Source organism: Protomyctophum parallelum (genome assembly GCF_964188405.1).
Source record: "Protomyctophum parallelum genome assembly, chromosome: 6".
NCBI lineage: Eukaryota > Metazoa > Chordata > Actinopteri > Myctophiformes > Myctophidae > Protomyctophum > Protomyctophum parallelum.
The window spans coordinates 26,118,667-26,140,835 of NC_139701.1; the positions used below are offsets into that span (position 1 = coordinate 26,118,667).

At 41.1% G+C, this 22,169-nt stretch overlaps 1 protein-coding gene across 2 annotated transcripts; it reads right to left on the minus strand.

Annotated features, from left to right (window-relative positions):
* Nucleotides 1-555: 555 nt before the first annotated feature.
* spata6 (spermatogenesis associated 6) lies at nt 556-20,492 on the minus strand. 2 transcript variants are annotated; one of them, XM_083766925.1, is made up of 14 exons: nt 20,424-20,492; nt 19,527-19,664; nt 18,278-18,326; nt 18,107-18,148; nt 17,863-17,987; nt 17,277-17,357; nt 11,476-11,672; nt 11,000-11,189; nt 9,159-9,276; nt 8,902-8,942; nt 7,483-7,634; nt 4,632-4,722; nt 2,065-2,129; nt 556-994 (listed from the first exon to the last, which is right to left on the minus strand). In XM_083766925.1, the coding sequence occupies exons 1-14, from the start codon at nt 20,484-20,486 to the stop codon at nt 859-861; spliced, it is 1,488 nt and encodes a 495-aa protein (XP_083623051.1). In that variant the 5' UTR covers nt 20,487-20,492; the 3' UTR covers nt 556-858. The 2 variants fall into 2 exon arrangements, with proteins under 2 accessions (XP_083623051.1, XP_083623050.1); XM_083766924.1 differs by having other exon boundaries at nt 556-1,000.
* Nucleotides 20,493-22,169: the final 1,677 nt, after the last annotated feature.

Consider the following 22,169-nt stretch of genomic DNA (forward strand, 5'->3'; position numbering starts at 1 on the left):
AAATGACACAAAAGACAGCTTCTTCTGTCCGCGAATGCGGAATCTAAGGTGTGCTCAGACCCATATTGAGCCTACAACACAGTATGGCAGCCGCCTATAGTACCCCCATTGTACAAGATCCCACATGTACAAGATCCCACATATAGATCTATGTGATTTTGTGGTCAAATTTCAATATAAATTTTGGCGTACATATGTTCAAAATTTCAAACCCGTTTCCGATGTTTTCAGTACATAAACAGGTTATGATGCAGGTAAAGCTATTGTCAGATCATGGCACTCATTTTGCTAAGAGCAAATATTTGTCCTGTATGTGTATTCGGTAAGTCATTACATCCACTGATAAACTGGACTGTTTATCCCATTAGTTTAAATATTGAATTGATTGATTGAATACTTTAACAGATTTATACAAAATAATACTAAAAGCATAACGCAGATAAGCTCTCAGAGCTCGGTCCTGTGTATTCAATTCGAGTACAGTCATTAAGTTAATACAAAATAATAGATCTGTGACAGTAGTGAAATATTTAGTTGCACTTTTAGTATATGTTAGACTATTTAACCCAGGCCTGTTAATTGGCATATAGACACTACATATCTATATTTGCACGACACTGCATACTGTGATCTACAAGTTCACAACGCCTCAAAATGTGATCACCTACAATGCCATGGCTGTTAACTGGCACAATAGACACTACTGCTTTACAAAGTTACAATAGATGATGAACAGTCACCGGTCCACCCAGTTTCCTTCTGCAAAGTGGACAGCCACGTAAATGAATGCCTGGACCAGGAATTGTCTTTGTCCCTTTGCATTTGCAATGCATTACAATTCAATATACTGTGTAGATCTTAGTTGGAGCTAGAGGCCTTCCTGTACATGTCCTTGTAGATTTCTCCCAGACTGTCCTCAAACACAGCTCTATGGGGCTTGCTGCTGTAAAGGGACCCGTTGTCCACTTGGACAGACGTCTCCCTCACACCACCTCTGGAGCTAAGACAAAAACAAAACAAACCCTTAATACAAGTGGTGGTACAGTGGCTAAAATAAAGCACTTGAAAAGCAGAGATTGTGAAGGTAATTGATTCAAATACACCGTTTGTAAGACCTTCACTTCACCTTCAAGTAATTAAGATAGTTCCATCATTGGTCTTCTATATTATACACATTATGATCAAAATGTTAAAAAAGCAATAAAAGGAGTTTTTTCAGCATGTGCAGACTATTATTTTTTAATTATAACACATACAATTAACATTAGTGTGGGAAAGAAATATGAACTAGAAAAAGTGCCCTTCTGGGCACAGGTCTCCACCAGGATGAGCAGATGTGAAGAATTCCAGGCAAAGGTTTTTCCTTGGCCTCTAGGGAGTTGGCATACAAAGTTATCCACAGATCCGTGCAGTTAGAGGTAAAAACAGTTTTCGGCCAGTTATAGCGCCACCTTGAGGCTGAGTTGAAATTGTTCATGTGGCATTTCGTCCTCGGCCTAGTGGGAATGTGGGTGCACAATTTCACGGAAATCACGCGATGTGTTCATGATTTGCAGCATTTTGTTTGAAACTGAGCACTCCTGTGAACTTTGGAAGCCAATCTTAACCAATCAGGATGGAGTGTGAGAAATCTGAAAGACCGGTTTCGTTGAATGGCTCTAGAGAGACTGTGTACCAATTTGCGTGATGTTTGGACAAAATCTGTAGGTGTACTGTGCAAAAACTTGTTTTGCACAAAGCGGCCTCTTGGTGGCGCTATAACAGGCCGTTCTGGAAAGTTTGGGGCAGAGGTTCATCGTTGGCATCCAGGGAGTGTGTGTGCAAGATTTGGCATCGACCGGGTTAACGATGGCCGAGATTAGCTGCTCACGGACTGGTGGAGACAACTATTGGAAATTACTACCATCTTTTGTCTAGAATTAAATTGTATGTCAGTCCATTATTAGGTAAAGTGCCATTGTCAGTCCTAACCATGATTATACTGTATAGCCAATTAGTGCAGAAATGATTGGATGTGAGGCTATATAAAAGGAGGTAATCATGTTGAAAGGGACAGTATTCTACCTGGTGCAGTGGTCCAGGCTGTCACTAGAGATGTCACACCGATCCGCTGTACTTTTCTCCTGACCCTTATGTGAAACAACACACAAACACATCATACTGTTAGAGAGTACTACTAACAGATATTAACATACTGGTCCAAAGCATCACAGGCAACAAATGACAGAGACCACCGATAGGGTACAACACATAACCTTATTCTACAAGAACAACAAATCAAACCTCAAAACATTTAATTCAGGGAGGCGGATGAATCCAATTGGTCACTGAGTGATAAAGTGTGGTGGGGAACAGCCATGTTTTTGTCCATAGTGACGAGACAGGGAGAAGTGTTTGAGACAGACATTGTGGCCAATGCCACTTCCCTCCCCACCAAAGTAATTAGAACTGAAGAACTGTTTTAAACAGTGTTCATTTGTGCTCCCAGGGCACCATAAATTCTTGCTATAGTGATCCAGATATATTGTCTGGACAAAATTGAGGAGTACGAGTCACAGGTTATTCTTTGGCAACAGATTCCGGATACACACCATGCTTCTGCTGTTGGGACATGACACTTTCCAAACAGGTTTCTGTAGAAACGTGGCAAATGTGGCTTTAGTGTGTTGGATATAAAGAGCATATGGGAGCTGGTGCTGCAGACAGTACAGGCAACCATAGCGATCACTATCACATACACAGAGGCAAGTCATCACGTTACTCCCCAAGATAAAAGAGATAGAGACAAACAACTGCCATTACAGAGATGATAGAGATAACTTATCAAGGTTGATCAAGTGGAAGAGAGGAGAGGAAGAAATAATGGAGTCTCTCAAGGTGAGGGCATTTCCTCTACGCCATCCTTGGAATAAGTCAGTTCCATGTCGCCAACCAAGCATATACTTTCATGCTTGGTTCACACAGCATACGGTATGTGACAGCATTCCGAATCAGTTAACTGGTGTTAAATAAAGGTTTTTCTTTGAATATCATGTCACTGTTCCAGATTCACTTAAACATCTTGTTTATCAACATTTAATGACAAAACTTTATCATTTGATCAAAAGATAAAGTACAGTAGCTTCGGATACTGGTATATACACTTTCCCTGCGGAACACACTAAACCCGACTTTTGTTTTACATGTTTAATTTGCAAAGACATATATGGTTTCCGTCGGACAACCTGGTGACGTCACGCGTTTGGATCACGTTACCGGAAAAATAACCCCACTGACGCTCGATTCTCAGGTACAATAGCGACGGGGTGATTCTTCAAAGGTTAGTGAAAAACTGCGGCAGGGAAACGATGTTTATTATGGATTCCCATGGGACTCAATTAAGCAGATCTACAAGCTCACAACAAGTCGTGTCCCAACACATTGTGAGCTTTGGTGTAGAGGGGAAAAGGTACGGACCTGGGCAATAATCCAGAGCTTTTCTGATCATCCTTTATCCACATGAAAACACAGTACAGAGTCTCATATCTTTATATTTTCTGTGATCTACGAATTATTGTAAGCCATAATAAGAAGAGTTAACACATTCAACTTGCAGGCCGAGAGCTGTTTTCATTCTATTTCATAGTGCATGCTCTGAACTAGAATGAAATATATTACCTCTGTCCTAACGACGTTTGTCCTTCATGTGTACATACACACAAAATAGTTTGGATTGTCTGTATCAAAGCTATTTCAGTCCGAACCCTATGGGAGTCAATAATTGACTTAATTTCCTTTCAGACTTAACTCCCCCCAGTCTCTCCTTCTCTTTCATTCAGGATTAAAGATTTTCTTAATCTCTCTTTCTTTCTCTCAAATCTTTGCCTCAGCCTCTTGTAGCTGGTGGCTCCCAACGGTGGCACTTGGCTACCTCATTGTCTGTCTTTGTGTTGGAGAGACGAGTCCTCAACAGCTGCAGCTTACACCTTACATCTCCTTCCCACACACACATGCACAGATTTCACACATGCACCCATGCGCGCGCACACACACACACACACACACACACACACACACACACACACACACACACACACACACACACACACACACACACACACACACACACACACACACACACACACACACACACACACACACACACACACACACACACACACACACACACACACACACTATACTGCCTCTTTATTCCACAGCCGATTTCACACAGCTTTAGAGTAATTAGACAACGTTTCGCCATTCAGGATGTTTCAAGTGGCCTGCAGATGGGTGGGTGTGGTGGTTTGGCGCTACTGTGCTTTTGAACACAAACCTCTGTCAATTCCCTGCTTTTTGAAGTGTACAGAAGACAAACAGAGCCCCAACAGGTACGTAGGAAGGTTTTGAATGTAAAGAGCATTACAGGAACAAACATGGTGAAGAGATGGTTTGAGTCACTGAAAATCTTGAGGTTAAGATGCGTCTCATTCGTACTCAAATCCGCAATGCAGTGCATGCCACTTAAGTGTTTACTCCATTCCTGTCCATCGCTCTAAAATGAACTATGCACATTAAGTAGCAGTGTGACTGGTTTTGACTGCAAAATGCCTTTGTGATGCACGTGGAACTGCAGGACAGGTGTTTCTTACTTGGTGTTTCTGGGGGGTTCTGTGGGTCTGCAGGATCCTCTGGACCCGGCTGTGGATCTGTTGGGAGGGACTGGACCGACTGGGCTGGAACCTGAGGGTTGTGTAACAAGTTACACAACAGAAAGAGAGAGAGGGAGAAAACATTAGAAAACCTGTAAGAATCTCAAATGACCGATTCTATGCTCCTGTTTTATAAACCACTTAAATGATGCAGGCTTAAGATCAGGTGGAGAAAGTAATTACCATTGAACAATCTTACATGAATTATCTGGTGTAGTTCTCTAGTGCATGTGTAGTTCTACAAAGTACACATGCATTGCTATCCTTCCCATGGTGATGATGTAAGTTATTTACAGGATGTCCACTAGTCTGTGCTGTGACCTAAGGAAAGCTGGGAGTACCACGAGTCATGACCAAAGTTAAAGTACAACTAGACACATTTCTATCCACTGCATTAAAAAAACTCAAACAAAACATGTAAGCAGTTTGGAGCACAAGCGCTTACTTCAACTAAAATTGTTTTTAATTTTGGCCTTCTTGTATGCGAAATGGAGTGTGAAAACAAAAGCACAATTTCACAATAGCCTATGTGTTTGAACTAGAGGCAGAAACGTCCTTCATCAGCACAATATAAATGTATTCTGTCCGCAAGATGACCGCGGGCACTCATGAAATATAAGATGGCAATGAAAAACAGACAGAAGTAAAGGAGTAATAAATTCCAGGATTGCCTCTCGTCCACGTCCATTTTGGTCAGAGTGGACTGACTGACTGATGCCACAGCTTGGATGGAGTCGGGGGTTAGGGAAGCTTTTCATCCATAATCAGATAAATTCACTTCCTGCTTCACATAGTCAAAGACAAATCATCTGGCTACATGAATAGACTGAGACGTCAGGGGCATATGGGGCAAAAGTTGCTGTGGCGTCTGTCATTTTCTTTTTCTATTCCAGAGTCACGGTGAGACGTGTCCCTCTCCCTGTCTGAGGGAATCTACTGGGGTCGCTCTAATCTTCCACCTCGCAACTCCTGTCGCGTTTCCAATTGAGAAAGAAGTATCATTAATTTCCTACAATTTACTTTCCACTTTAAAATGGTCTATTGATTTTAATGTTTACTTATGGACTGAGAAAAAGGGGGAACGGGTGGAGGCTGCGTAGAGCAAACAAACAAACAAAACAGAACATCGGTCCCATCGGTGTGTTCAACTTGCAGCTGCCGCGATCGATGACAAGGTCTCTCAGAATGTATTAAAGTGTGCGTCGGGTCAAATGCATCAGGGCTCAGACTGCGGCACAAATCAATACCATTTTCCTCTTTGTTTTCCCTTCTCTTTTCCCTCCTTTCTAAGTAATGAACAAACATGACAAGACATCAGCTCCCATAATTTGAGAGGTGGCTGGGAATTCATCGTGCCTGTCGAGTGTGATCAACATTAAAGATTAGAGGCGTATGCGTATGTGTACGCACATGCACACCCACTCGACAGTGCATGGCTAGCACCGCATGATGACAGGGCCATATTTGTCCATATATAATTGGAAAATCATTGAGAAATAATGTTTTTTTTTTAAACCACACAAATCCTTTGAGATCTTTTGAACAAACAAATGGTTTACCCAGGCAGATGAGGACAAATTCCAGGTGAATTCCACCCCCCCCCCCAAAAAAAGGTTTGTTTTTTGGCTTAGGCCTGAGTTTAGATGGAACCTGAGGATTTCACAGCTAGAACAAACTGTGATGCTCTTCTTCAGATGTTCACATCCATTGATGCGCTCAGGAGATCACAGATAGATTAAATGCGTTGATTTATACTTTACAGGCATTGCCTTTTATCTAAGCTGCATGGAGTGGAGACTACCTATACCTATACCACAGATCAGAAAAGACAGGAACTTTTGCTCCCAACTCCCGTTAAGTAAAATAATTCAAGTCCAACTTTACAATCATTACTTACAGTATGAAAAAGTATTGATTTTAGAGGAAATAATTTGGGTGCCATGCCTAGCGGTTATTAAAATGAATTAATTAATCTTTTCAGTGCAAATAAAGTAAGCAAGTAAACAACGGCTGTGTAAATTGCCACACGTAACCGTTGGATTAGACTTGATCTAAATCTACGTCTAGCACTGTGAAAAAAACAAAAACAGACTATTGTTATCGTAAATCAGCGATACTTTGGCACGCTACTTGTCCCAAAGTTTTGGTAGCACGCACTTGAGCCGTAATATGTCAAATCGATCGGCTTCATTGGGAATCGTGTGCTCGTATTTTGCTAAGAGATATGTTGTATAGTTTAATTGATATTCATTAATTAGTTCTCCCTTATAATGGGAAGATCGAAGACTAATTAAGGCTCCAATTCAAGTATTTTTTCCCTCGGAGACCGTAAGCGCCATATTTACAAGACTGGGGGGGAGGTTCATAATAATTATGAAAATGTATTGAAAAGGAATTAGTCGACCTCATGGTGGCGCTATAACAGCCCACTTTGCATTTTTCCCTATAACTCTTGAATCTTAAGTCGTAAAATCAAAATGTCCTTTTCCATGGATTCCTTGGGTCATGACCATAGAGTAATAAAAGGATAGAAACTGAACCGGAGCGTTAGTCCCGGTTGTAATTTGGTCTATGTATTTTGGATTGCGGCAACCACACTTTGCACTTTGCACAGGCCAGGACACAATTGATTGATCATTTAAATGAACATGCTCTGGAAATGCAATGCCGTGTTAAGTGGTCAGATGAGTGGCCTGCGAACCCTTTCAAGGTTTTCAAGTGGGCCCTGATCCAGAAAAGATTGGGAATGGGAACTGCTATAGACCCTCTGACAGCATCCCTGGTTCTTTACCGTTCCCTTAGAGAGAAGCTGCTGAGGATTGAACTGGACATCCCAGGCGTGGACAGGGCCAAAGAAGTGTCTCTCACTGGGGTTCTAATAGGAGCTTTGTGCTTGGATGACTTCCCCGGAGATGACTGGCTCCTCATGGAGCCTTGCCCTGACTGGAAAAACAGGTTGAAACAACAATTAGAAGTGAGACATTTGGAGCTGTACTATATTATACAGTGGTTTTGATTTCAAGGACCCCCAAGTGGGTATGCATTTGGCTGCAGACCTCCATAACTCTGAGAGCGTGCAAATGGAATGTTACAGGTCCATTTGGATTCATTTGCACACTCTGAGAGGGGTCTTATAGGGTCCATTTATCATTCAGAGTTACAGACCCGCAAGAGATCCACTTGGTTCCTAAATATCAATCATCTAATTGGGGAGCGGACTTTGAGAATACTATAAAGCCACCAAGTCTGAGGTCAAATTGTTATTAGCAAGTAAATAAATATGATCTATTTTTACCACATTGTAGCACCAGCGATCCAGTAGAACTAAAAGACAAGCCATTTTATGCTTGGTTACGGTGTGTGTCATGATCTAAAATAGACGATCTACAAGCTCACAACGTGTTGCAGCACGACACGTCGTGAGCTTGGAGATCTGCTATTTCCGGCACAATGTGAAGTATAAATCGGGCATTACCACGCTATCAAGGCCTTCCAAAATACACATTAGTCGACTAAATCAAGTACTTTCTGAGGACCCCCTTGAAAACGAGTTGCTGCATGATTGCATCTCAAGTGACTATCGAATTTTCTAAATAAAATACAAAGTTAGTTGACTAAAATCTAGACTAAAAGTAAAACATTTCACGTAACTAAAATCTGACTAAAACTAAATGGATTTTTCTTTTTCAAAAGACTCAAATATATTTAAGATTAAAACTAAATCAAAATGTGCTGTCAAAATCAACACTGGTGTTAAGCAATGTCTTTCACAACAGTATAATAAATGTCTTTCTTGTTTGAAAATAATGTCTTTCAAATAATGATGTTCCTGCAAACAACTTAACTATCTAGCAACAGCCCGTCCACCTATTAGGTGCACCATGCTAGTTGAAAACAAACATTTAACAGTTATTTGTAGCACCATGTGACCCTTTTCTCCTTGACAATATGTGCAAACACCTGCATGCATTAATGGGGACCGCACGTAATTCTGACGGATCATTAGTCCGACATACGTCCGCATGGACTAGCGTCTGCTCCCATGCTTGCGGTTATGGTTAGGTTAGGGGATAAGACGGGTTGTCATTGTATAAACTAGTTTTAAATGTACATGAAATATGCAGTAGGTAGGCTATAGATAGCACTTTAATACGTTTTGAGACAACAACATGACAAGAATGGCTCTTGACATTTAAATACTGTAACTCACTTTAGCTATTCTTGGTCTGTAAGTCCCCAGGAGAGAGGAATCTGGGAGAGACAAGAGGACAGACAAGAGAGAGATAGAGGCGCTGGAGAACTGTGAAGTGCAACAATTCTTTTTGCTTAAAAAATATTCATTTTCTTGGAAGAAACTGCATTTTGCTGGAGTACATATTATATTGGCTGACCATGTGTGTATGCTTGGGAGATCTGTGTGTGTGTGTGTGTGTGTGTGTGTGTGTGTGTGTGTCAGATAAGCCTTACCTGTGCATTCAGCTGTGACACCAGTGGAAGGACTGTGACGCAGGCTACTGGTTTTAGGAGTGCATAGACGCTGTGAGGAAGGAGTCCCTGTCACAGAGACACTGCTGCAAAGAGACACCTGGTGGGGCAGGTAATCAATCAATCAATCAATAAAAGTCAACACCAAAACACCCAATAATTAGATTAATCTATCAGGAAAAAATATTAATACAAGAGACAAAAAGTATGTTATATTCATCTTATTTAGCTTGCAATGACACGTACAGTATCTTCAACCAGTTTGAGAAAGAATGACAGAAGTAGTTTGACAGTCCCAGGATATGTGGTACGGTTGCCAACCGTCTCTTGAAATAAGGAATCGCCCCTTAGTTGGAAAATAAAAGATGTGTCTCTCATTGAAATGATAAGGGAATCAATCAATGACGCACAGCTTACAAGTTCAAATAGCTCACATGCATAATACAGGTTGTAACTTGTAATAATATACAATAACTGTGCATGTATAGAGAGATTTTCAGGGTGGGTGTCCCTTATTTGAATTTCAGGTATTGTAGTTGGCAACCCTAAATTATGTGGGCACCTCTTCACCTAAAGCCTGACGTACCACGTTGTGTGTCAACATGTTTTTATTTGGAAATATGTTATTGTTATTTGGCAATTGGCATGCTTACAAAACATTATTCAACAACGCAATGATAAATTGCAATTGTTGGAGAAAAATAACTACAAAAATATATTATGTTGAGACTGGGTTCCAAATGTAGTTAATGTGGGAAGAGGCAAGGCTCTTGAACGCACTTTGAACACCGGGCCGAAATACTTAATTACTCCATTAAGTAACACTTTATTATTTGCAGCTCCACTCTTAAACACCAAGGTTGTGGCTAAGGGATCCCCGAGGGAAAACAGAAGGGGGGGGGGGGGGGGGGGGGTGGTTAGACAAAGACATGCTCTATCGGCTGTATTCTATAGTAAGTGGGATCCATGTACAGGTATATCACATAGAAAACTACTCACACCTTTACGCAACCAGTTTGTTTAATAAGTGCATCATGGTGGATTGATTTGATAGTCATACATCCAGATTTGATTACATTTGAAGAGCACCATTAAGTAAAATAGAGCATCATATTATAGATCAGAGGTCCAGGGACATCGAGGGTTCCTTTGGGGGGTTTCAGAGGTATTTAACTCTGAGACAGTACCATTTCCATTTGTACACTCTCTGAGTTATGGGGGTCTTTGAAATAAAATTAAGTTTTAGAATCACTGCTGTAGATACATTTAATTTCAAGGCTATCCTTTGCTGCCATCGGATTCACATTCAAATGCAACGTATATTCAGCTTGCCAGTGAACGAAGAGTGAACACTTTCCAATTTCATCTGTGCAGTCACAGATTAAATAAATTAAACCCTATAGTTGACAGGAGCCCCCGAGGGTTCTATAATAGGCCCCCTCTTCTTTCCTCTACACTAAATCTTTGGCAACAATCCACAAGTCCCAACATTTGCCACTGAGTGTGTGTGTGTGTGTGTGTGTGTGTGTGTGTGTGTGTGTGTGTGTGTGTGTGTGTGTGTGTGTACATAGGTAAAAAGATCCAAGTTTAAAATTCTCTATCATTTACCAGAACAAGTGCAACAGCTTCGAGGAATCTTTAGGGACTAGGACTGTATAATACCGTTTGAAAATACAGGGGAATGCCCACAGCGAGGTTCCTTTCTAGTGACACACTCTTTGGCATATAGAGGCTCTCTTCGGATTTGAAAGAACTCTTGCGTTTTATATTGCCATCGCTGTACAGCTCGGAAAAACGTCATTCAGAGCTAAACGTTTACCAACCAGGAATGGTGTCTGGCTCTCTGTCTCCTTCTTGAAGAGATGAGGTCCCAGCTGGAGATGTCTGAGTCTTTGCCTGGCGTCTTCTGACAGTTCACACATTCTGCGGTGAGTGTAGGGTGACAGCGCTCGTGTCCTGGAGGCTACTGTTGGCTGCTGGTAGCTAGAGTCCGTAGAAGACCCCGTCCTAGGGCTATGGACAAAATCAAAGAGCACGATATATATCCAAATACCTTCATATCGATATTGTGACAATAAAACCTACAAGCTCCTTGGTCGGCTAGGGTTTGTGTAGCTTGTAGGTTGGCAACTTTCACAATTAGGTTTATATAATATACATATTTTAGATATAAGGCAGAAAAAACAACACTTGTCATATCACAATATATTATATTATATATTATATTATGCAAAATCCCAGACGATTATCTAGTCTCACATCACAGTATTGATATAATATTGATAAAGCCCAGCCCTACCACGACCATGTCTTTTTAGCCTCGGTATTAGTAAGAGTTTCCTTGCTGCTTTCCTGTGGACTACAGTTGCCATCATGCTCTCTGCTAAGCTGTTGGCTGAATGGAGGTTGACATGGTAGATTGGGTGATGGTGGACATTTTTCTGAGCTCCGCCTGGGCAGGGATGGAGATGTCCTCACTGGAGAGAGACAGTCAGGCTGAAGAGAAAATAAAAATGGACAAAAGGAAATGTGAAAGAGCGTCAACAATGCTGGCATGAGACAACTAAATAAGGTCATTTTCTTCCAGTTTGTCAGCATGATGTGCTCTGATTCAGGTTATTTGGGAGGCATACACGGAGACAATTATGCTGGGCTGACATTGCCAGACCAATACACAAAAGCAAATTAAATTAAATTTGAGCTGGCAGATTCACCTGGTTTCCAGGCTAACAATATGCAGCTTTTAGTCTCAACGTCTACAGTTTTCTGTAGACTGCAGATATGTCAACCATTAAGCCAATTATTGCTCTCAGCCTCTATACAGACTTGTTTTCTTTCGATGACACCATTAAACCATTAGCAAATTCATGCAGCATAAGTGTTAACAACAACAACAGGTCTCTCTCGGCCCTCGTGGCTAAGACCACCTCTGCAGAATAACTTCAATAACTCTAATGGCCACTAACATCATTGTCGGATGCAATATCCAGCTTCCTCCGGGCGGTGCTGGGCCAAGATAAATAAGTTAAGGAAAAATGTTAATTGTGTTTGATGGCCATCTCCAGTCTAATGAGATAAGAGGCATTACTTCAAATGAAAAACAAAGATTATCTAAATGCTAATTACAGACATCATGGAGCATTGAAACGCATTTTTTTAAAGGAAGGGGATGATAAATAAATTCTGATTGAGGTTGCCATTTCAGAGTGTATTGATTTAATGGAATTAAACAAAGTCAGGTTTCCCCCTTTTTTCTCCGCCCTCCTCTGTGCACTGCTCACTCTCTAGCCTCAAGCCTAGTTTATGCTTCATTGCATGATGGTGCTGCTCACTGAAAATGATAGATTTACAAGCTAACGACAAAACACCTAGGCTTCTCTGTCCTCTTTGTTCCGTCTTCCATCTGTTGTTCGTTTGCTGGTGGAGAGCCAGTGAAGGTCTGTCCCTCTTTCCTGTCCAAAGCTGAGTGATTAGCTTCTATGCAGCTGACGGTATTGTGAAATATGAGGTTCTGTCCTTGAGCCAATAAAGCACGAGCTACAAGTTGCTTATCAAACAAGAAAATGAAGCTAGCCTCAATACCACAAGAAATCTCTGTGGCAGGGCACCTGGGTGACATCATCCACTCCGCTGTCGCAGGATTATAAAGAACCCAAGCACAATCATAACTGTCAGTGCCTATTTTAAACATGTTAAAATGTCTAAAATCCACCCAGACGGTTAGCTCAACCGTCTGAGCACCATCGACGGCGTGCCGCGGGTTCGACTCCCGATCCCGACGGCCTTTGCCGCGTGTCTTCCCCCATTTCCTGTCAGTCTACTTTCAACATATCAATAAAGGCAGAAAAAGCAAAAGAAAATTATATCTAAAATCCTGACAAACCTCACCCAATATGTGACCTGTAATACAAGAGAGTATAAGACCGGACCTGTTGTAAGCCAATGTTAAGAAGGCATAGCATTGGTGTGGATGATGCCATCATCTACCTACTCCACCTGGAGAGGCTGAGCAGACCAAGGAGCTGGTGGTGGTCTAAAGTGTAATTCATAGTCTGGTTTTTACGGTGGTGAGGTGACCACCGAACTACAACACGAGCGGCGGTGAAGAGCAAACCCCAGCCCTTCTCTCCGTTTTTACTCACCACCGCTCCACGTTATTACAGCTCTGGTGGTCACCTCACCACCGAAAAGCCAGACTATGAATAGGCCATAACAGTGGAGCGAGAAGAGACGATGTGCACATGGTGGACACCTACAAGGTCCTAGGAGTACACGTGAGCAATAAACGGTGCTGTGCCGAGACACAGGAAGAGACTGAGGAGGCTCATGATCCTTCAATGTTTGCAACAAGCTGCTTGCAGATGTCCTACCAGATTGTAGTAGCTAGCGTCTTCTTCGTTGCTGTGGTATGTTGGTACGGGTGGGCGGTGACATCAGCACAAGGGACGCCAATAAACTAAACTTTGATGAGTAAAGGCTAGCTCTGTAGTTGTAGTTGAACTGGACAATCTGGAGGTGGTAGCGGAGGAGGATTTTTGTTTGCTTGTCGTGATCCCCATTAGCTGTGCCCTGAAGCACAACTAGTCTTCCTGGCGGAGGAGGATGAGAAGCTGGACGCTAGCCTGAAGAACCCCTCTCATCCCCTCTATGATGAGCTGGCAAGGACCAGGAGCACGTTCAGCTACAGCCCTCCTCAGCACGCCACAAAGTGCCTTGGCCAGTTCTTTGTGCCAGTAGCCATCAGGCACCCCAACTTGTATCGTGTGTTCCATTCTTTGGGATTACTGACTCTTGCTTTGACTCTGGCACTGTCTGTTCTTTTGAATGACTGACTCCTGCATGGACTCTGGCACACTTCCACATGGACTACTAAGATGTACAGGTACATTGCCAAATGTTGACAGATGCCTGTTAAGAACCTTTAATTTGAGACTGTAATAATATTAATTTAATTTATATGTTCATTCACTGTTGATAGATGTATAGCAATACATTTATTCATATATTCATTGTTGATATATGTAAAGAAATAGATTTAGATTCATTCATAAATTCACTGTACATTTATATTTATGGTTAGATTTCTAGGGCCAACAGCTCAGTATTTTACTTTATTTAATTTTATAATTTCTTGGTTGACTCTTACCTGTACCTCTGCTGTGTTTCATTCTCACTGCCTGCTGCTATGACACCTGAATTTCCCTCCAGGGATCAATACAAACATATTATCTTATAAATAATTTCTTATCCATGCAAATTATGTTGATAGGAATACAGAAGCACCATTTAAGAGAGAGAACAGCCTTTAAAAAAAAGGGTTTCTTTTTTTACGAGAGGCACATGGAAGGGGAAACACAGCAAGATTGACATGAGCGAAAGCATACTAGACAGATGTCTATGGAACAGGATACAGAGAAGATACAGAAAGGCCATTTAGAGCGGTGAGAGAAAAGCAGTATAGGAAAGATGAGTATGAAAGAGTGACCAAGGAAAGGAGATACTTTGTGAGAGATGGAATGTATATTTCCCACCATTACAGATATAGAGATTTCTGTAAGCAGGTGCTTTCATTCTGTGATCCATAATAAAACAGGACACTTGGGACGAATTGGCACGCCCATGTTGAAGCGCCATTAGGTCCGTGAGAATGGAGAAATTCTACAGTGTGACAGCCACGGCTGGGCCCTGATCCGCATGTCTCCCTAAGGGGCCAGGAGAACACATTGACAATTTGCCTTGGTGTCAATGACATCCCATTTAACCAAACAGCCTCCGCTTGTGTTAGTGCACCTGGAAAATATATGGCTCTGCACCAACCCATATGCGATAGATCATAAGGTACTAACAGGACTGCCAAGCTGTTACAAGGATTGTCTTTCCTTTTATCCCCCCTCCAAAAACAAAACAATTGTTTCTTTTTTCGGTGGGCTGCAGCAAAAGGTACCTTACATTCTCTCAGAGAAAATAGACAGAGCTCTCCTGCCGTCCTCCACGTGCGCGCGAGCACACACACACACACACACACACACACACACACACACACAAGAAGATTATATTGAAGAGAATAGATGGAAGTGCCTTATACGCCATAAATTCTGGAGAGACTGGAGGAGAGAAATAAAGATAGAGGGCCAGATAGAGAGAGCGAGGGGACCAGAGAGAATGAAATCCACCTCCTTTGCGAGGTAAAATGGTGATTTTATGCAGCTGAGCACAGGTTGCCCTTTCAATGCAAAAAGGACACAAGAAGAGATGCAGGTGAGAGAAGGATGTGAATTTGAGTAACCAACTGCCTGACTGGATCTCCTTAACTGTATGAAGACCTTGCTACTATAGGGGTGCAAAAAAGAAAAACTAAGTCATCTGAATAGCCATCAAGAAAATGATTAATAATCAATGATTTAGTAAAATTATCTATTAATAATCTATCCCAATTTTGAGCAACTTTTGGTTAAGTGGTTAATCTATTCAAAATTGCAAATAAACGCTTCTCGATTATCCAATTAATCGAAATAGTAATCGATGTCACTATGAATAATAATCACTATGACAATAATTGGAAGCTGCAGCCCTACTTGCTACACAGCATTTCCTTTAACTCTAAGAGTACAGTCTCAGAGGTAAACAAAGGAACACTCAGGGTTTTTTGCTGTGTAGTAGCAGGAACAGTGCAAGGGCCCTGCTATCGGAACCACAGATCTGTCTCTCTGTAATTACATTCACAAGGAGAGAACAGATACCCTTGAAACACTACAGGGATAGATAGATGGCAGTAGCCATGGCAACAATAGAAGGTAGGTCTATATGGTGGAAACGGACTCAAATGATTGAGAGTGATGCTGCTCATCAGAATGATCTAGAACAGTGGTTCTTAACTTCTCAAACTTTGTTTTATTTCAAAGACCCCCCACATTTGGTATGCATTATTCCATGAACCCCCATAACTAAGGTGACATTCACACCAGAAAGCTTTACTGTGATTAAAACGAATCCTGCTGCACATTGTCCGAAAGTTCATTCGTTTGGCAGGTGTGAGGAGACTTTAGCCCTGATCGAAATGAGGACGAGTACAAGGAAACACATAAAAACAATGCAGTGTATAGCCTACAGAATATTCTGTCTGTGCGTGCCGTAATGAAGTGCTGTCACTGTGTGGGGACTGGGGAGTAGGGACTTTCATCTCGATAAACTTGTAAACATTTTACAAGTTATTTTTCGCTGTTGTCTGGGTCCAGTCCCAGACGGCACGACACGACACATGCACGTTATGAGTATAATTTTATCACCATAGATTTCACTGTGTATGCTAGTTTATGAATGGAACACATTGATGAAGGTCCCCCCTTGCTGCGTTTCCAATTGCTGCGGATGACAGTGTGAAGGCAAACCGCAGCAAATTAAATATGCAAGAATCCCAATTTCCGGCCATTCGCATCGAGTCTACCGAAGTATTAGGTGGGAATGTGACCTAAGAGAGTGTGCAAATGGTACCAATTGGATTTGCACTCTCTGAGTTACAGATCTGAGATCTCTAAGGGTCCATTTGGCTCCCTGGTACGTACACTCTGTGTTACAGAACTTTAAGGGTCCATTTCTGTGACGTCATGTATGTGGGTGCTGAGGGGCTTGGGCCCCTGTGAAGAATTTGTAACTCATCTTTTGATCATCCATTACTACTGTTATGGTGCTGAAACATGGTGCTGAAACAAGTCATGAGTGAATCATTTGTTCGTTGTGAACTGAAATCGTACCACTGTGTTTATTACCAAACTGTAAATGAAAGTACCCAACAAAACCCCCCGTGACAATCATAAGAACTCTTCGTCTCTGGTCCATTTGGTCCCCAACTATCAATAACTTAGCTGGGGACCCCGTGGGGTCCCGGAACCTCACTTTCAGAACCACTGATCTAGAAACAAATATTACAGTTTGCTACATTGCAGTTATATGCTACTCTAGTTCCTGTTTATAATATTGATTAAAAAAACAAAAGCAAAAATGTCTCAAAAATGTCTCAAACATTAACGTATGTTTTGTTTGGCTAGGAGTGTGTGCGTGTGAGTGCGCGTGTACACACTCTCTGATACGAGACACACTTACTGGTGAGACGGCCCCGCTGTCCTTTCCGCCACTCTCCTCAATGACAGAAGAGGTAAAAAACTCCACTTTGGGGGAGATTCCCTGGTGAAAGACAGAATTAGGAACAAACATGCATTTACACAAGGATGGAGACCAACGCACACAAGCACACATAAACAACATGGCCAGGAAGATGAGATTTACAACCGTAAATCGTCACTCTACGCCTGTGCGAGAACAACAAATTGGCTCAAACAAGAAAGGCTTGAGTGATGTTTAAATTATCTGGCAGTGTGAATGAATAGAGGCATCTAAATTGCTATGCAAGCCTTGAATACAAACACGAAAGCGTGACAAGTGTTCATAGATGTCTAAACGAGATTATTGTTGGGGCTTCAGGATGTGATGGAAAAGAAATCTGCAGGGACAGATGGACAGATGAGGCAGGAAGGAGAGAAAGAGAAATTGATGAAGGGGAAGGAGACATGGAGAGAGGTGTAGGCGAGAGGGGGAGAGGAAGAGTACGAATGAAGAAGTCAGTTGAACTCAAGAGAATATGGACAGAAAAGGCTGACGGAAATGAAGGGAACATTAATTGGAAACCTACCGGGAAGGTAGGGGACCTCTTCATCAGCATTTCTCTCTCTAGAGCCCCGTCTTTGGAACTGAGTCTGGGTCCAGGGTACAGGAAGTCTCTAGTGCACTCCTCCACTGTGGCCAGAATCTCGCCCACTGAAACCACACATGCACGCACGTACGTAAGCACGTGAATAAAGTTGAGCTCCTATTTTTGCACTGTTTTGACAAACTCAGAACAGAACATGCCCATATGGCATCATCCGAAAGCATACCTGGAGGTACCAGCTGAATCAGCTCAAAAGATGTAGTGTCAGCTAAGCGGAGATAAAGCACAAACATCCTGTAAGCTAATGATCAGTATCACAACAAATAGCCTATGAGCATAAAACAGCAGATGATTCGGGAATGAGCGATGAGGAATCAAACCTCAGGAGACGGCTTACCTTCGAGGAGTTCAGCCACATCACCAGGGTCAACTATGCCTGGAAAAGTCTGGTGAAGAATAACAGACAAGCACGGACCAATCAGCAGTTTCCTTTTGTGTACAGTATTACTGCAGTGATTCTCAAAGTGGGGTCAGCAAAGAATGTATTAATATATAGCATCAAAATCAGCCCCTAAACCCTATACTGTACATTGGCTATTAGAAAATAGACAACCTACAAGCTCACAACGCAACTCATCCACAAGCTTGTAGATCTTCTATTAAAAATAAAAGTGAAATGTGAAGATCTATTTTGAAACATTTTAAATCAACAAAAATCTTGTATTGGAGTCCTTGGCAAAATAAATTTACAGAGGGGGTCATTACAGAGGAATACATTCATTTGGGGTTCCTTAACATGAAAATGTTTGAGAATCACTGTATTACTGGAAACCGTCCTTAATCCCTTTGAGTGATTTTAAAAGTAAAAAAAAATAAGAAGAAAAAACTGATGCCTGCAGCTGTTTTGCTTCAGTATGATCAATGTATAATTAGAGTTTTTGCTGTGCATCTTATTGTATTTTACGTTGTAATATGTGCATGTTCACTTTCTTGGACAGGGTTCCGTTGTAAAAGAGAATATAATTGAAAACTGTAGTTACTAGTTACTTTGAAGAGTTTGATTATTATTACAAAACAAACATTAAACACTTCAGCCCTATAAACCTTTTGGCTATTTGAAAATAGCCGATCTATACTGTAAGTTGGGCTTGTAGATCGGCAAATTTTTCTTCTGTTGAAGGCCTGTTGACAGTATTCATTCTCACATTCACTGTTGATAGTCTGTACATCAATCAGTTTTACTTTATTTATTCTTAGCAAACCTTGATTCTTGAATCTTACTCAGTATCCCTATCCCCTGTGTTTCACTCTTACTGCTGTTGCTGCGATGACAGCTGAATTCCCCACTGGAGATAAAGAAAGGCTTATCTAAACCGTCAACTTATCAATCCGTCTCTGCTTTTTACCCTCTCTTCATAAAAAGAATTGTCTGGAAACCTCATATATGACCAAAACTGTTACTTATCAGGATTCAAATTCAAAAACAGCACAAGTAGAAGATGGGCTTGTGGATCTGATACTTCTGATGCTTTTGTGTGATGCTGCAGTATGATCAAGTATACACTATACAGCGTTAATTTACAACAACAACAACAAAAACAATGGAGATGAGAGTTTCTGCCTGACAACAGTGATGTCTTTCTCACCTTGATGAAGACCATTTTGTGATGAAAGCGCAGAGGGAATACTGCAGGCACACACCCAGTCTTTCTGTACTGGCCCATGATGCAGACACTGATGTAAAGGTCCTCCTGCTCATGTAGCACAACTCCCGGGCAGGTGATCTAGCACAAACAGTGATCTTCATAGGTGCTCATTCTTTGTATTGTATTGTGTTTACAGTACAGTACATGTTTATTGACTGATTATGCGCGCACTCATTGGAATTTCGTACGGGTGGGTATTAGAACCCGTGCATTCCGTATTCTTCAATAAAAAGTATTTTTATCCGGCCGGTGACCATTTTCTCAAAATGTTATAATGTAACAGAGTGCAATACACCTCTCAGCCGATAGAGGCGCGTAGTTGAAAGCATTATGGCGAGAAACTGACCCGCCGGCGGTCGGATAAAAGTTTTTTTTATATAACACTACGGAATGCACGGGTGCTAATACCAGCCGGTGGAAAGTTCTAACAACCGTGGCCTCAGGGGTGAGCACTTTATACTTATAATAAAAATATGAACGTTGATGCACTCAAATCAGAGTCAAGTCGCGTCGTTTCAGGTCTCCCAAATAATACACAAAGTTTAAACACGTCTAAACAACCGAACTTCAGCCAGGATAACTGCAGCATCTTGCTCAATCAATGCCTTCTTATCTATTCGATAAGAACAGATTGCGATTATAAAGGGATGATGGATGATAAGAACATAAGGATTGGGGGATATGAAGGTATAGTTTAAGATGTACAGCAGGGCTACAGGACCACGGGATCAACGCATTAGAGCTATGGATCAGAGCTAGGGATCAATGATCCCCGGATCATGTGTCAACATTATCAAAACAAAACGAAACGAAACCTATTGTATTTCATGTACTTACAGCCTGTATATCCAAGTACACTGTACATTTCAGAGACTTCTGTGGCGCTGTCGTTCTACCCATTGCTAAACTTGGTTCGTTGTCGGGGTTGTCATGGGTGACTCGACAGGAAGCAGACAGGAAGTCCCAGGCAGAGGATGTTGTGACTCGTGACCAGAACTAACCAATCAAATGCCTTGTGTGCAACCAGTGGTTTTGATTGATTGATTGCAATTTGAAAATGTTAAAGGACAACTTTAGTTTTTTTCAACCAAGGTTCATGTTTTAGTTTGTTATTAGAGAAACTAAAAGGTGAGTGTTAATTTTCTTTCATTTGCTGCTTTCTTTTGTTTTGGGTATTTTAGCAGTTTTTGACAGGGGGGCGGGGGCATTCGAGCATGGGGCTAAGTATGTATTTTTTTACAAAATATTATGGCGATTTATATTTTTATTATTTACTATAGTCCTAATAAACCCAAAGAAATTACATCTGACCACAAAAGATAACAGTATCTATTGAATGTGACAAACTGACATATTGAGCCTATGACACACAGTATAAGCCTTCCCCCAGTAGGTATAGATTCTGTGGCCAGATGTAATTTCCTGGGGTATATTAGGACTATAGTAAATAATACAAAAATAAATCACCATAAAATGTTGTAAAAAATACATTTAGCCCCATGCTCGAATGCCCCCGCCCCCCAGTCAAAAACAGCTAAAATCCCTAAAACGAAAGAAAGCATCAAATGAAAGAAAATGAACACTCATCTTTTACTTTCTCTAATAACAACCTAAAACATGAACCTTGGTTGAAAAAAACTAAAGTTGTCCTTTAAGTTTGCAGAATGAGTACAGAGTACAGACTGACAGCTAGTAATTCATTGCATCAAAATATATTTAAAATACCAAAAGTAAAAGTATTCTTGTAGGCTATTCAGAAACCTTTTTTCCTCCAACTTTAAAAAATGTATCAAAATCTTTTGAAAGTACAGATTTTCAAGCTCCCCAAGTTGTGAGTTTGTAAATTGCCTATATTAAAAATTACAAAGTATGAAATAGGGCTTATAATTATTATTAATTGATACATTTGGAAATTGTAATTGTAAATCTACAAAGTAACTTCCAACTAAAGCTGTCAAATAATTGGAGTAAATAGTACACAATATTTGCCTCTGAAATGTAGCGGAGTACAGCTGAATAAATATATTTAGTTACTTTTCACTTGCACACATAAAGATGAACACTGGAAATTAAAATTAGCTTTCACAGCTTTCATTCATCTGTTTATTTCATTCCAGATAATACGAAAGTGTTCCAGAAAATCCAGAACCATTCTTAATCACAGCATTCACACATTCACTCCTCCACGTTATTTTTAATAAATAAAATGCTTTGCCATGTAAACTACAAGTGAATGTGGTATTGTCTACTTCAGTGGTTCCTAAAAAACGTTTCAATCCAAGATTAATTAGGCCATGGACCCCTTAACTCTGTGAGTGTATGGAACCGTAACTCCATTTGTTCCATTTGTGTAGTCTCAGAGTTACAGAACCGTACGGGACCATCTTGTCCCTTACTATCAACCCTGGACGGATCCCACTTTGAGAACCACTGGCCTACTTTACTGTATGTATTCTTCAAGATTCTGTATTGCTTTAAGAGAGGGTGACGTGGGTACTAGTGGCTACAACTACAACATAATGATGTCCAATGTCAAAGTATGTACATAAAACTAGTCAGAAATATTTACTCATGCATAGAGAA

What these genes read in the sequence shown, in the direction of transcription:
- spata6 (XM_083766924.1), bottom strand. Translation starts at nt 20,486, where the DNA reads ATGGGTAGAACGACAGCGCCACAGAAGTCTCTGAAATGTACAGTGTAC. An exon ending in AGAGCCAGACACCATTCCTG is followed by an intron (nt 9,277 to 10,999) that starts GTTGGTAAACGT and finishes CTGCCCCACCAG; the next exon opens with GTGTCTCTTTGCAGCAGTGT. An exon ending in AGCCTGGACCACTGCACCAG is followed by an intron (nt 1,001 to 2,064) that starts GTAGAATACTGT and finishes TTTTTGTCTTAG; the next exon opens with CTCCAGAGGTGGTGTGAGGG.